The 16,259-nt window shown below is 35.4% G+C and overlaps 1 protein-coding gene and 1 pseudogene across 9 annotated transcripts in view; both read right to left on the reverse strand.

The window, feature by feature from the left end:
* Positions 1-16,259, reverse strand: part of PCBD2 (pterin-4 alpha-carbinolamine dehydratase 2) — a 46,506-nt gene that overhangs the window by 5,781 nt on the left and 24,466 nt on the right. For 7 of the 9 annotated variants that reach the window (XM_006923111.2, XM_025040592.1, XM_025040590.1 and 4 more), the window contains 2 exons: positions 2,041-2,121; positions 63-601 (listed from right to left, as the gene is read on the reverse strand). In XM_006923111.2, the coding sequence (XP_006923173.1) occupies positions 506-601; positions 2,041-2,109 (165 nt within the window). In that variant the 5' untranslated portion in view covers positions 2,110-2,121 and the 3' untranslated portion in view covers positions 63-505. Of the gene's footprint in view, positions 1-62; positions 602-2,040; positions 2,122-16,259 lie in introns of those variants that run through there. The other 2 variants (XM_015598143.2, XM_025040588.1) reach the window with 1 other exon arrangement.
* LOC112472029 lies at positions 1,240-1,355 on the reverse strand (annotated as a pseudogene).

A 16,259-nucleotide genomic window follows, 5' to 3' on the forward strand; every position in this document is an offset into this window, starting at 1 on the left:
TAAAACACCCAATTTTTGTAACTTTGTAATCTAATTAACTATCTAAAAGTAATAACAGCAGCTAAAATGCAAATTGATTTTATTTCATAAGAATTGTAATAGACAGTTAAAACCCTTTACCTACAGAGTTCATCATTCTTATTTTACCTTGTAACTATTCTCCAACACAATGCATTTGTAAAGTCACCATAATCACTTGAATTTCTGAATTATAAAATGTGGGACTACTCCTCTATCCCAATTTCTGGTCTTTAAGAATACTATTTCTCTTTTTGAATACTGTATTATTAACATAATTACCAGAGTTGGTTTGCCTTGTATATGTAATTAGATATAATGAAAATTAAAGTCATTTTGTATTTGAGCACTGATTTTACAAAATGTGGTATAAAGGTGAACTAAATTTACAATTTAATTTGTTTAATTTAATTTGTTCATGTAAATCCCCTTCAAAATACATTGCACCTAAGATGTATATAAGATTTTACATGCATTTTGGAAGAAATCACAGAGAAGCAGCTGCTTTTTCTATAAACTTGGCCAGTTTCACATCTCTTTTGGTCAGTCCACCACAGTCATGAGAGGTAAGAGTTATCTGGACCTAAGGAAGAGAGAAACAGTTTTAAAATCCTGACCTGAGATTCATGGTATTCTCCTTTAGTGGTTCAGCAATCAATTATTCAACATTCATATTTGAGAACTAGGGAGATTAAATGATTCAGAAAATACTATTTTATGAATTTATGAATAAGCACAGCATTTCCAAAACTCAGCAAACTCTAGGGGCACAGTCTGCTTCGGGCTGGGCCAGCAGCTGCCCGGGGATAAAACGGTTCTCTCATAAGAAGGACAATTCAGTTGCCAGAATCTCAAATCTTGTCTCTTGAAAAAAAAAAGAGACTGAAGTTTCATTTGAACTCCCATTACTTTAATTACACCAACTATTTTCAGGCCACTGAGAAAAACCAAGCTATCAAATACAGTATCTTAACAACATTTAAAAAGTCCATATCCAAATTAGTGAAGTGGGGTGGAGTTGGGGTGGAGGAACAGATTCTTGCTTCTTGATAAATCAATTAAAAAGCAAAGTTATGGGCAAAGAGAGGCAACTATGAAAGAAAAGTTTATCCTGGTACCTGCATGCTTGAATTATTCCAATAAATCACAAGACTATCCTAAAATCTTCTCTTTACTCTAAGTGGGCTTTCTTTTTTTTTATTATTTTATTATTATTATTTATGCCTACAGCACCTGGTCTTCCTAGGTGGTCTCCCATCCAAGTACTAACCAGGCCCGACCCTGCTTAGCTTCCGAGATCTGACATCAGACTTGTTCACGGTGGTATGATCGCAGACCATGGACTGCGGCTCCACTGGGGTGTGAACCTAGGACCTTCTGTGTATAAAGCAGATGTGCTAACCACTACACTATGGAAGTGGACTTTCAAAGAGAAAAAAGAACCCCATAGAAACCTAGATAAGATGTTCCAAGTGGCTTGACCATAAAGGCAAGGATTTTTTTTTGAGGGGGTGGGGGACATGATTCTTCTTACTGTACCCCCTTAAAGTTACTTGATATAGTATTTTTAACCTGTTCTAAAGAAGGTTAGTTCCCACTGATACAGCATTTAATAAATAGTTATTATTTAAAGCATAGTTCTTGAGCAAATTTATCTCAATGAGATAAACAAGGCCATATCTTATTTGCTATCATTTTTTACAATAATTTACCTCAAGAAGGTTTAAAACTTTATCTGCATGGATGACATTCAAGTTTAATTCAGGAGCCTAACATGGTCCAATCTTCATATTAGTTTCAGTAGAAGCATGAAAATAAAGGGCTTGTTCACTGTCCTCTTGAGCAAATCTGAAATTTTGTTACTAATATGCATTAATACACAGGATTCTGAGAGAAAATATAAAAGATGCTTTCCTAAGCACAAAGACACTTAGCTGCACAGGATAACAAGGAATAAAGAAAGATAGAAGTTTCTTAAACTCCATAATTAAAGTGATCCCAAAAATAAGACAACATTGTTACCTTGTTGTACACGTTGAACCATTCCGGGTGATGATTCATTTTCTCTGCTTGTAGGGCAACTCGGGACATAAAGCCAAATGCCTACACAAGATGAAGTTGAACGTGGTTACTGACACTGCCCTCTGTCCTGGCCTGAGAGACATTGGAGCAATCCAACCAGATAAAGACAAGGCTAGCAACCTTAGGGAAGCCTGGAGAAATCAAATATGGAAGGGACTGCTCCCCGCAGAGCAGGACCATGACCTGCTGCTGCTAGATAGTGGAAAACAATCAGGCTCAAATAAACAAAGCAGGAAATTGGTCTCACCCAGTGACCTGTCTGGATTGTTTAATTGTCCTCAGGACTAGACTCTCCAAAATAGCACAGGAATAATTTCCCTTCAACCCAGTGCCCTGGATCTCACTACCTGGCCACAAATCTTAAGAGCCACTTTTCTTATAGCACTGTTCCTTTTGTTTTTAGTGAATGAGTTGCTAACTAAGGCATCAACCACAAGACTATGGGAGACTGTCTTCTGAGTGTGTCTTAAGCCAAAGCACTGGCAGAAATGAACAACTTCCCCATCCTATCTCTCAGGCAGGACAGGAGGGTACGAAAGAATGTTTTCATTGACCTCTAGAGTGAAACAGAAAAGACTGGCTTGCCTTCTCAGGGTCTTCTTACTACTGCCCAGCATTGCCACTTTGAGGAGAGAGTGCCCCACCTGTAGGCAGAGGGCTGCAGACCCTGCCACAGGTGTAAGTGTGGACCTGTAGGGCTGTCTTCATACCACAGGAAAAGTGGAAACCTAAGTTTGTTAAGCAGAAGTCACACTTGAGAGGAAAAAAACATTTTGAGAGGAAAAAAAAAATCTTTTTTTTTTTTTTTTTGCTTGCTTTCAAATTTTTATGAGGGTAATTGCAACAATTGGAGAGTCTGTCTCTATTATACCCAGAGGGCAAAAATATTTGGTAAGACTCTAAGGTAAGGCACATTAACGACAAAGTTACAGTGGAATTCACAAGACTGTACCCACTAGAGCCACGGAAATAAATATTTAACTTTATTACCCCATCCAGAAAAACCAATCTGATGTTAGTTGCACTATGCTTTTTGGATCACCAAATGACAAAAGAGCGCATTTCCAAGTTAACAGAAATAGGGAAGATGCCATTTTAAACAATTCTATGTCATTCACAGTGGTTTCTATCTCAGAACTGACTTTATTCAGCATAAAAATTTCCATTTTGATATTTTAGGTCTAAAGGTTTCCTTGTGAGGAAAAGGAAGGAAATTCAAGTAAAATCCGTTTAACCATGTATGAAATTATCAGTGGGAAAGTATATTCACTTTGCTACCCCTTCTCATTTCATACAGTAGTTCCCTCTTATCAACAGTTTCACTTGCCATGGTTTCAGTTACCTGCAGTCAACCACAGCCTAAAAATATTAAATGAAAAATTCCAGAAATAGATAATTTATAATTTTTAAAATGTGCAGTTCTAAGTACAATGATGAAACCTCGCACCATCCCACTCCATCCCACAATGACACAAATCATCCCTCGTCCAGTGTATTCATGGTGTGTACACTACCCATCCATCAGGCACTTAGCAGCCATCTTGGTTATCAAACTGGTTATCAGAGAGAGAACACATATAACTTCTATTATAGAATATTGTTATAATTGTTCCATTTTACTATTAGTTATTGTTGTTAATCTCTTATTGTGCCTAATTTATAAATTCAACTTTATCAGAGGTACACATGTATAAGAAAAACGTAGTACATATAGGGCCTGGTACTATCCAGTTTCAGGCATCCACTGGGGGTCTTAAAATATATCACTCACCCACAGATAAGGGGGGAACCACTGTAATCTGATTCTCTAGATTATGTGAGAAGGGACAAGTTAAATATGAAAGTCTTTTAATTACTGAAACACAGAGTTAACCTGTATTAAATGATGTATAATGAAGATTTTTATTGTTTATAATGCCTTATTCCTATTTAGCTTTAGAAGACTTCCAAGACTAATCACCACCCAGAGAGATAATTACACAGTCATTAAGGGCACGGCCTTATGAGCCAGGGAGTCCTGGATTCGAATCCCAACTCTACTACTTAATTGTCACATGATTTAACTCTGAGCCTGTTTCTTAGCAGTAAAGTGGGGATAATAAAAAGCTCATGTAATCACTGTCATAAAAAATTAGACAGAGGATATAAAAGCACTTAGCACAGCACTAGGCATAGCGTATGAGATCAATAATGGCACACACTGCTACCACTAGTGCTGCTGGCCAACCTATGATAAGCCTTACAAAATGTAATGATAGGTGAAAAGCCCTCCTACAGCCTTGAGAATCTAAGATTCCAGTTGCTGCCTCCCAGAAGAATGGCCCTTTCCTTTTCCCACATGCCATGACTAGAGACAGACACACATATACCTGACAAACAGATAACATACTGTGGGGTAACGCCATGATGCACATTGACTGGGGAAACAGCTTAATGACAAGAAATTAGGTGGGAACAGTTACTCACTGACTAAGTTCTAAAGCCCTGTGACCACAATTTCTTTGAACCATGTTATCCCAAAATGTTCAAAGTGATACTTAGAATCCTTTACTATTTCCCAAGAGCCAAGTGTATCAAATGAATGATTTGAACATGGTCAGAAAACAAAGCAGGTCTAATATATAGACAATTATTGTCAATAAGAGAACAAATAAAACTAGAAAACATTAGAGATGTAATTCAAGAAAAATGTCCAGAAATAAAAGATTTAAATCTATACATGTTAAGAATTCAACGATGTTTATACATCCTAGAAAGGTTAGTGGACTTTGAAGAAAAACAAACTTTGGGTATATAGTCAAAAAGATCAATTCACCTGTAAGGATGAAAAGAATCTGACTTCAAACTTCCACACAGCAACATTCAACATAGAAGCCAGAGGGGCAATGCTTATCAAGAATTTAGGAAGTGAAAGTGCAAATAATTTTATACTTAGCTAAACTGTTGTTCAAAATTAATTCAAGAGATATATTTTTTAATACAATAAGCCAGGAGATAATTTCCATTCATTCTTCTTGAGGACACTTTTATTAAAGGATGAAATATAAGCACTAAGAGAGGAATGGAGAAACTATACCAAAGGTATTGGCAGTGAGCAATAAATTCACTCAGCTCTAGGAACATTTTTAAACCAATTGTGAGGATTATAGTCACCGAATAAAATGCAAATGCTATAAACTATTAAAAGAGTTGAAGGAAAAAAAAAAAAGAAATGCGGAAAGTAAATGAAAGTTTTAAAATCTTGAAAGCTGAAAGACCAAGTGTTAGAGATATTAAGTATACCTAAAGGTAAAAAAAACAAAACAAAACAAAAAAAACACTAGACAAACACTAGAACTAAAAAAATAACATAAACTAATTGTGTGGTAAAGGGACAGAAGAAAGTAGAAGTATAATTTTCATACTGTTTAGTGGAGAGATCACTATATAAAGAAATGTTATCTAAATGATTTAAAGAAAGAAGATTAAGTTTGCCATGTAAAATTATAGGTATAATAGTATCCACGAGAATCAAAATAAATAGAAACATTCACAATTAAGTAAATAAAAGCACAATTAAAATGAAGCAAAGAAAACACAGTCCATATCATGATTTAAATTAAGGGAGAATAAAAGTATATTGGTTCTATCATGTTGTATAAGACCAAACATCTTTCCAATCAAACTAAAGAGCCTAAATCCAACCAATTAAAAGAAGAAAAAGCTTTATAATGCATCAGAAAGCAAAATGCAACCGCTGGAAATAAAAGGACACAGGCAAATGTAAAAAACATTTTTTAAGAAATCATAAGGGTAATTCGCCATTATAAAGTATATTCACAATGAGAAGTGAATACTTGTGAATATCTATACTACAAATAACATAGCATCAAAATCCAAGAGGCAGAAATGACAGGAAACATAGGACAAATAGAAACATTTATAGTTAGATACTTTAATTCACATCTTTTAATCCATGGCAGATTAAGTGAACAAAAGTAAGGATATCAACTACTTAAAAACATAATTTAAAAGGTAGATCTAGTTGACATATTTTAAACTCCAAAAACTGAGAATATAGCTTTTAAAATATTGAACAATCACAGAAAGTGAACACAGATTAACCCACAAAGAAAATGTCAATAAATTCCAAAAAGTAGTAGTACTGACAACACTCTCTGATAAAATTAGAAACAACTTTAAAATATTAAAAACTTTAAAAAATTAAAAACAACTACACATAAAAGTAGCAAAAAGTACTACATGAAAATTTTTTTAAATCTTTCTTTGAAAACTCGAGTCAAAAAAATATTGAAGCTGAAATAAACAGAAATTAATTATGTGATAAGCACTATATATAGGATACATCTAAAGCAATAATCTGAGTGAACACTTTTAAAAATTACCTTAAATTAACGAATTGGATAGAATAAAAATAAATTAAACATCCAATCAAGAAGGTAAATAAGTAACAACAAAATAAACTTAAGTAGAAGAGCATGAATAAATATAAATAAAGAGAAAAGCAGATGTAAATGAATTAGGAAAGAGAAAAATGGTAGAACTAATAAATCCAAAAGCTATATTTGAAAAACATATAAACAGTAGAAAACTGGTTACTTCATTTAAAGAAAAAAAAATAGGGAGAGAAAATACAGATAAACAAAAGAGGGAATGAGAATGGAGAAGTAACTACAAAGAGAACTTTTAAAACATACAAAAATAAATTTTAAACAAATACAAAGTTTATGCAAATAAAATTTAGAACATAGGTAAAATAGCTCTGAGAAATAAAAATTATCAAAACTGACCTCAGAAGAGAAAAAAATCTAAACAATTAAATAACTACAAAAAAGAAATGTATCTAAGAGTGACACTAAAAAGTAACAGGTCTCAATCATTTCACAGAGGAATTCTACCAAACCTTTAAGGACAGTAAACTCTAATACTAATTAAACTGTTCCAGAGCATAGAAAAAGAAAAAGATTTCCAAGTTATTTTCATAAACTATCATAACATTGTCTCCAAATTCCCACAGAGAACATACAATGAAATTATAGATTGATCTCATATTAATTGAAATCTTAACAAACAAAACCTAGCAATACACTGAAAGAACAAAACACCCATGAGCAAAGAGGATTTATTCTAAGAATGCAAGGATGGTTCGATATTAGTGAATATATTAATATATATAATTTACCATACTAAGAAATAAAAAAAAATCATGACTGCTATTAATTCTGAAAAGATAGTTGATATTCAATATTTACCATGTATTATAACTCTTAATGAAGAATATATGAACCCCTCCTTAAATGATAGAATATATCCTCAGTCTAAAAGGTACTATCATTCTTAATAGAGAAACACTAGAATTCCCATTAAAGTCAAGAACAAAACAAATAAGCCAAAAAAAGTCAAAAGCTTTTTTATATAAACAACAACGAATTAGGAAATACATTGGGAAAAAAGATCCCATCTAAAAGGGCACCAAAAATTATCTAGGAGTAAACTTAACAAGAAATGTATAAATTACATATGCAGAAAACTTTAAACCACTACTAAAAAATAAATTTCACTACATTAAAAATTTTTTTTCTGTATGGCAATAAAAAAACAACAACAAATTAAAAGACAAACAATAAACTGTATTTGTAGTACATATTTCCTTAGCATATAAGAGCTCCTACAAATTAAGAAAAAGACCAAATGCTCAATTTTTCTTTAAAGGGCAAAGGACATTAGAAATAACAGAAATCAGATGGTGCTTAAACATAAAAACTGCTCAATCTCATATATAATAAGAGAAGCACAAATTAAAACTAGGTTATGTGTCAATTATATCTCATAAAGCTGTGGGGGGAGCTAAGCTAAACCAACAGTTTGGCAAAGATCAAAAAGTTTGATAATATTCTGTTGAAGACATAGGAGAAAAAGTACTCTTGTACAATGTTAATATAAACTGATAATAATCATAATAGAAGAGAATCTGACAATATCTATCAAAATTTAAAATGTCCATGCCCTTAGGGAAAAAAGACATGTTTTTTTGGCCAAACAATTCCACTTCTAGAAATCTGTAGACACACTCAAACATAAATTATAAGAATGGTCACTGCAGCACAGCTGGTAATAGCCATGGACTTGAGAGAGCCAAATGACCATCAACAGGGACCTGACTAAATATATATTACAGTACATTTATACCCTGGAATACTATGCAGCCATTAAGAATAATGAGGAAACTATTTATCCTCTGACATGGAAGTATCTCCAAGATACATCGCTAAGTGAAAAATAATGCGTAACAATAGTTTATGAACTGTATTAAAAAGGAAAGAAAGGAAACTATATGCATTAATATCTCTGGAACAAGCCATGTGGAATTAGTAATAGTGAATGATGGGGAGGTGGAGGAGGGATTTGTGTGGTTAAGAATCAGGAACAGGAGAGACTTTTACACTCTTTGGTACCTTTAGAATTTTGTAACATGTATATTCCTGATCTAGACTTAAAAATTAGTTTGAGGAAAAATGAAGAAAACATGCAAATGAAGGTCTCACTGCGAAGGCAGCTGGAATCCTGCAATATGTAGCCTGGTTCATATTAAAATATTTTGGCTCATGTTAACTTCTTAACATACCTGTTTCGGTGGGTTTTTAGTGACAATTTACAGCATAGTTTGTCTATGAGCCATGTTCTGTTGAGCCACGGCCATTTCAAACAAACATATGGCCAACAAATAACATATAATGGCTGATAATAGTTTCAGTCTTTCCTCTATTGCAAATTACAAACATTTTATGAATAAGTCAATGAATGCATGATGAAGTATGACTTTTTAAGTCACTCTGCCATTTTAAAGAATGTAAGCATTACAATCACAGTAAATTGGGCCAATGAAGTTTGTCATTTGGAAATCTCCAAACCATCAGCAATTAAAAGATTTTTCCATGAATGCCAAATCAAGTACAAGTACTCTTGGGGAACTTTAATTTTTCTTAAAGTTCCTTTTGTTTCATTTTATTCCATGAAAATATGAAAAACGATTGGATGCACGAAACCAAAACGAAAATCCTGTATCAATCTGCGAAATGTTTAACAGCACCCTGATTTAAAACGCAGCTTCAGCCAAATAACATGTATGATTTATTAAAGTTCTAAGACATAACTTCTAGCACATATTTACAATATGAATCTTTCATTACTCAGAGCAATCCTCTTTGATACATGTTCTTTAAATCAGCTGCCTTTTATATTTTGATTGTAGACTATTTTAATTATGCACTAAAAAAGAACATATCTCCCACTAAGAAAATGAGCACCAGCGACTCCAAAGTAATTTCCCCAGTACAATCTCCATTAAGCCTCTAAATACTTCCTTTACTAATTCAATGAATTAGAACTCTATTGTTTATGAATCACCTTTATGTTTGTAGGCCTATAACTCTTCTTTTACAAAACACAATTGCTATGGAAGGAAATGATATTTATGTCTGATTAGAAATGAAAACACTATTACATAAATCAGTTTGGGCATTTCTTCACGTCTTGAAACATGATCGGCAATTTAGTCTAATTGGTGATCAAGGAAACTATCTTGTGATCAATTAAAGTAATTACCAGATTCCGGCAACACAACCTACCTTAATTTCAGCTAGAGTCTGCACTTCTTCAACTTTAATTAAAAATAATGAAAATTATTAAGCAAAATGCACAGCAAGATCATTGCCAAGCACGCACATGTCACAAAACAGGACCTTCCCTGGGTGTTGGTGACTGATCAATCACATAAACATTGCTTGGTGTACCACGGAAAGGCGTTCTTTTCCCCAGAATATGATTACATGTCTCACCATGACTTTCCCGTGGAAAACACTGTTAAGTGCTCTAGCCACTGCAAAGAAAACATCAGATCTTAATTTGCAGGCAACGGAAGAATATTCTTGACTGGCAACATGAGAGCTGTGAAGAACAGATCCGAGCAAGGATGTATTTGACCCATGCTTTTTTTTTTTCTCCTGTCCTTTATATTTTGAGCACAGTGGTCAACTGCAAAAATTTTAAGGCCAGAGACCTAGGTTCAAGTCCTAGATCTACTGTTTTAAGGCCAGAGACCTAGGTTCAAGTCCTAGATCTACTGTTCACTAGCTATGTGACCTCAAAGAAATTACTTAACATTTGAAATGAGCTTCTCTTTCCTCATATGTAAAAGGGGGCTAATTCACGTAACATATTTTATAGTATACAGGGCATTCTATTAGGCACTCTGTTAATGCTAGTGATTATTATCAGCATCAACAGTTTAACATTATAGTGTCTAAGGCCTGGAAAAGAAGAATTCCTTTCCGAACCTAGTATAAGAACAAATGGAAGGTCAAAGAAATTCACTTTTACAAGGCCAAGAAAACCAGAAACATATTTAAACTGTTTCTCTAAGTGGGTATTCTCATAGGAAGACTTCCGGTAGAACTGGCAATCTGTCAGTGAGCATCTTGGCCAAGCAGGTGACTCATGTCTCCCTGAGAAGCCACATGAAAGGCCTCACATGAGGACCATTCCCTAAGCAGTCCAGTGTGTCTGGGCCACTAGTCTACCTGCCTTCTACTAGATCCACTGCAGAACACAACATTTCCAATAACTCGGGCCAAGAATATCCAACTCTGAAATTAAAACTGGCTTCCCCCGGCACTTGAGACAATGTCCACAAACTACTGAAAGAGCAGCCTGTTCAACTGTGCTCTAGGCTGAATTAGTGCCTCTTCGGCTAGTGATAAGTACACCACCGATGAGAGGACATGCTCGCCTCTAAACTTTACCTTCAAAAGCTGTACTCACAGAACCGCAACATTTAGAGCCTTTTTAAAAGTTCTTAAGTCACCATTTTTGGAAGTTACCATAATATTCTAAATAGCCATTTGGAAAAAAATAAGGCAGCTCTTTTAGCCAATTACATGGTACCACCTTCGAGATGTACTGTTAAACAAAAAATCAAGGTGCAAAACAGTTTTTCTTTGCAGAATTAGGATTTCTCATTAACAACAGTAAATTTCTCCTGACTTCCCAGGCTTGGAAGACTATCCTCCAAGAGAAGCCTACTGGTATAAATCCACTCTTCTCCCGGCAGCAGTTTAACCAACATAAACACCTCTACACACTGTTTTACCTAAGAGCTCTTTATGCCTGTTCCATTTTTAGTGAAAATTCTCTAACTAGATAGATTTCACACAGCTGATGTATTCCGAAAAGGCATTCTGAGAATATACTTTCCCTGAAAAGACACTACTCACTTCCAAAATCCTCTGCACATAAGTTTAAATTATATTTCCCCACAACATCATCAGCTATCATTGGGCAGAGCAACAGCTCAGTTTGATTAGCTCCTTCTAGAATTTCTCAACAATCCTTCAGTTTTGCTCTCTCGATCAGCACATTTCACCAGTTTTCAATCCATCCTTCCCCCATAAAGCAGAATGAAACACTCGTTTCAAAATCACCCCAAGAGAAATCCACCAGAGAAGCCATTTACCCAGAGTTCCCTAATGTCAAAATAACTTCTGGTGCCTCGTTGTTCACTGGAGCTGTTCATTCTTGCCAATCAATTGCCTCAGAAAAATCCAGTTGGTTTTTGTTCCTAATCTGCCAATAATCCACATTTGCTGGCTTTCAGGAGTCTTACGAGGTGAGAAGTATTGCAGAGACTACCAAAGCGTTCTGTTTGTTTTGTTTTAGCAACCCCTTAAGAATCAGAATTTAAGCTTCTTGGTATTGTCATCAATACCAATATAAAACTTATAGAAATTCTAATTTATATAGAAAAATATCCCTAGGCTTCAACTTCATGCATCCAAACCACTAAAATATATGGAGTATCTGACCAAATACATTTTTAAAAATTGAATAATGTATAAAATGGCACTCTACTCTCTCCCTTTTCTTTGTAACCAACTGGCTCCTTTTAAGAGATGCAACTTCTACTTACACTATATCATTCTAGTTTATATCTGACATGAAACTATTATTATAATAAAAGGAATCCACGTGCACCTAATTTTAAAAAAAGAAAGAGGGGAAAGGCAGAAAGGCTTCTGCTCAAATCGGAACACATTAAATTAAACCGAGAGTCAAGATCCTGTGACAACAGCCAAAAGAGGAGGAAGGGAATGAGGGCTCAGGCAGAAAGAATGTAGTGGGGCACTGAAAAAATATTTTAACGAAATAAAGCAATACCTAATTTCGTTTAATGGTAAATTAAACAGTAAATACATTTTCTACAAGCAGTATACATTTTGTAGAACAGTCTCATCCCACTTCGCATCACAAAATACCTGACGGTATAAAAAGGTCTGCACAGCATCAACAAATTCCTACTTAACCTTTCTTTTACTTATTTTTAAGTGGAATCAATTCTACTTTTAAGAGTTTTGAAGTAGTTTTGGCAACACTGCCGGCATTTTCTGTAAGAAAAATACATCACCCAAATATTCGAGCCCAATCCAACATCCTGATAATTGCAGAGGACCTCCAGTGATAGTCGGCTGCAATGCGTCACTAGAGGAAAACAGCCTGCCAGACCCACTTCTCAGAAAACGGTGCCAATCCAGAAGAAGCACGGTGAGGAAAGAGACCATCTCATAAGACGTCTGTATTTATTTGTTCCAAAGTACACACCCAGGTTGTGAACTTGGAAAGGTCCCTGAACCTGTCAGAATCTTTAGACACTGAGCTGAAGCAAGCCACAATATATTCAGCATTTATCCTCAACCTGCTATGTTGAGGCTTAAGGAGAGATCTATTCTGACCCTTATAGATTGAAACTAGGTACTTTTCTGTTTTTGTGTTTTAAATATTACTAAAGAATAAAGAAAACTCTCAGGGCTGAAGGCACATAGAGAGTAAAACAAGCTTAGCACTTACCCTGTTTTTGGTATCAAAAGACTCACAAGATCTGGTGGATTGTATCACTGAATCCTGAAAAGTTCTAATCCCAGCTGTCTCATTCTATGGCCTTTAGTGAATCCTAAACCTCTCTCAACTCTCCTAGTCTCTGTATATTGGAGGCTCTACTACATCTTAACTTCGCTGTATGAGAAGGTCTCATAAAAACTTACAGAGTGCTTCGTACAGAAAATGTGCTACTGTGGAACACTGAAAAGGTTCCAATTTGCCTGAATCCTACACAAAGTAATTTTATGCCACTTTTTTAATCTAGAAATTTTATTCTATGTAGCCAAATAAACTTAGTTGCATCCTGACTACAAATGAAAAATTATAAGTCTGTGTCAAAAATTCACAAATAAGGCCAATAACTCAGAAAGAAAACAGTAATGAACGGAGGAAACATTAAAAGAATAAATGCTCACTCAATTCTTTTTGCAATATTCCAATATAAATTACCTTAACTTGAGCTGTTAATCAAGTAGGGATTTTTGGATTTGGGTTTGTTTGTTTGTTTTGTTTTTTAATAATTCACAAAATCCTGAAAGAAAAAAAAAGGTTTGTTTTCCTGAATGGATATAAATGGGAACATTTATTTTCTCCTTAGAGCAGGTTCCCATTCAGTTCTACCACAGAGCAACTAACTACCTTCTCTCTGTGCAGATGAGGGCTGATGGGCCAGCAGCACACAGCAAAGCTCCATCTCTGCACCTAAACCCGCACAGCGCATTCACAATCCCATCAGAGGAAAAGAACGCACACCATCCGCTCTAAGACACTGGGACAAAGAAAGAACATAGGAATCGATGAAGCAGGAGTACTTGGCCATTCGACACAGATGCTAAAGAGAAATTCTTCCTTTTTGCTTTTAAAAGTTTATAATTCCATACTTTATGCAAATCATATTTTATATATTAGGCAATAATACTTGAGAAATACTTGCGTCAAATTAAAGGCTTCAATAGCCTTGCCAAAAGCACTGTGATTTTCCTATAAAAAAATTATTCCAATTTGTTGATCTTACATAGGATGAAACATACTGTAACAATCTTCATAATTTATGTCCTGTTGGGACACAATGATTTAAAGTAACATAATACAGAGCCGCATCATGGCTAATCTAAACCACCTGACCAGATAAACACCAGCTTCCCTTCTCTCTTCGGCAAGGGCATTTCTGTTTATTGTCATATCATTTCCTCATTCTAGGAACATGCAGAATGAATGCAGCCAACCTGCATTTCAGTGGGAGGCTGAGCTGGCCTTTCCCATGTCAGGAGGTTTGTGCGCACACAGGTACCAGTACAATGTCAAGGGCTTACAAGACAGAAAACAATCCAAGAATTCCAGCCTCAAAATCATTTACAGCGAAGTAAATATGGATTCATCCAGTACAATATGGACCAGGTGTGGTGTTATAAACCACAATCTTTTGGAGATTTTTTTTAAAATATCACTGAAGAGGTAATTCTTTAAAACAAATTATGGGGCTTACTATGAACCAAATTTTTCTAAATGCTTCAATCATGCCTCTTGCCATGGTCACAGGCATTCATGATCTGATTAACCAAGCTGAAATGCCCAAATTAACCAACATCTTTTGGGGGCAAGGAATCTTGGTAGAAGAGAAAGACAAAGAGTTCATATGGCACTAACCAAGGCCATTTCTGGAACACAACTGCATAGACGGATTTCAAATGGCGAGGATTCTCCGGGGTCCAAATCCCTTCACCATCCTCATACATGCTAACCTTACCGGGCAGAGGGAGGTTTTTAGGGGGACTTAAGGGAAAGGTTTAAAGTTTCAATTGTGAAAGGAAAAGTGCAGAAACACATGTGTATTCGGCAGATAACCATTCACTGAAAATATTTTAAATCAAAACAAAACGCCTGTCTGACCAAATTTTTATAAACTTGGTTAGGAAAGAGGAAAACAAACACTTGTTTAAGGGTGGTTTCAAATACTGCTTTCTGCTATTACTGAGAATTTTCAAAGCTCTTCATGCTCCATTGGAAAATGGCTCTGCTTCACAAGCTCTTCTGGTCAGTCTTGCCAAGGAAATGGTCTGATACACTTGATTACAAGTTTATCAATTTGCTTACCCAGGCAAATATATGTCATTATCTTTGTCCATAAAGACCAGTGTAAAACAGGATTCCTCCACTGAAAGAAGGAAGATTACTAAAACACAATTAAAAGAGACAGGCCTAGCAGATACTAGGCCAGTCATCCCTACTCCAGCTCCACTGAGGTCTCCAACGTCGCATTCTAACTCAAGAGTACCAGTCCCAGAATGCACAGAACCTAAGCCAACTTGACTGGTACCACTTTGCAGTCTCACAGGTATCTACACAAGAATGGAGACAGCAAGTATTTACATTTCCATCACAAACTGGAGCCTTTTGACTTGGAAAATTAAAGGGAAAATATCATTTTGAAGTATTTTTTTTCAGGTAACAGACATTCAGAACTTGGGTTTGAACTTAACGCTGTGCAAAAAAAATTGTAAAAATTTAAGGTAATACATTACAAATCTGTAGTATTATCGGTGACATTCCAAGTTAGTGCTATCAATGGTGAATTTTGGTGAAAAGTGGGTCTTTTTGCCCTAAAGCACTCACAACCTGGACTGAGGCTCCACTGGCTAATTCATGTTTCCATGATCTTTGCACTTCACGTACACCCTCCCAGACTTCCAGAAACACTCTGAAATCAGCTCGTGTTGCTCTGAAGTCATGAGAGCTCAGGTCACATGGGTTACTCTGGCCTCACACATGGGTAGGGAGTCTCTTATGGCAACGAACCCTGACAATGTGACTGTCCTCAAGCTCGGAGCTTCTCATAATCTTGAACCTTCAATTTTCATTAGTCCATATACCAGAGGGTTATGCCAGTGATTCCATTTTTGGATCTATATCCTAAAGGAACTCTCACACCTGTGCACAAGAAGACCCAAGGATGCTTGTTACAGAACTTACAGTAAAAATGAACATCAGAAGAATCTAAATGTCCAGCAATAGGGAAATGGATAAACTATGGTTAACTTATTTAAATTTTTACTTAACTTGCAGAGGAACAGAACATTCTAAAAACACATCTACTATATCAGAAGCAGTGTAATGAGATGAAAAGAGTATCAGTCTAGGAATCTAAAATCTAGGCTACATGACTTGCCTGGGTTGAGAGCCCCAGCTGGGTACAAGGCAATGATATGTACCAACCACATGCACAGTGAGTG

The sequence above is a fragment of the Pteropus alecto genome, unplaced genomic scaffold, assembly GCF_000325575.1.
Source record: "Pteropus alecto unplaced genomic scaffold, ASM32557v1 scaffold78, whole genome shotgun sequence".
NCBI classification, from domain to species: Eukaryota; Metazoa; Chordata; class Mammalia; order Chiroptera; family Pteropodidae; genus Pteropus; species Pteropus alecto.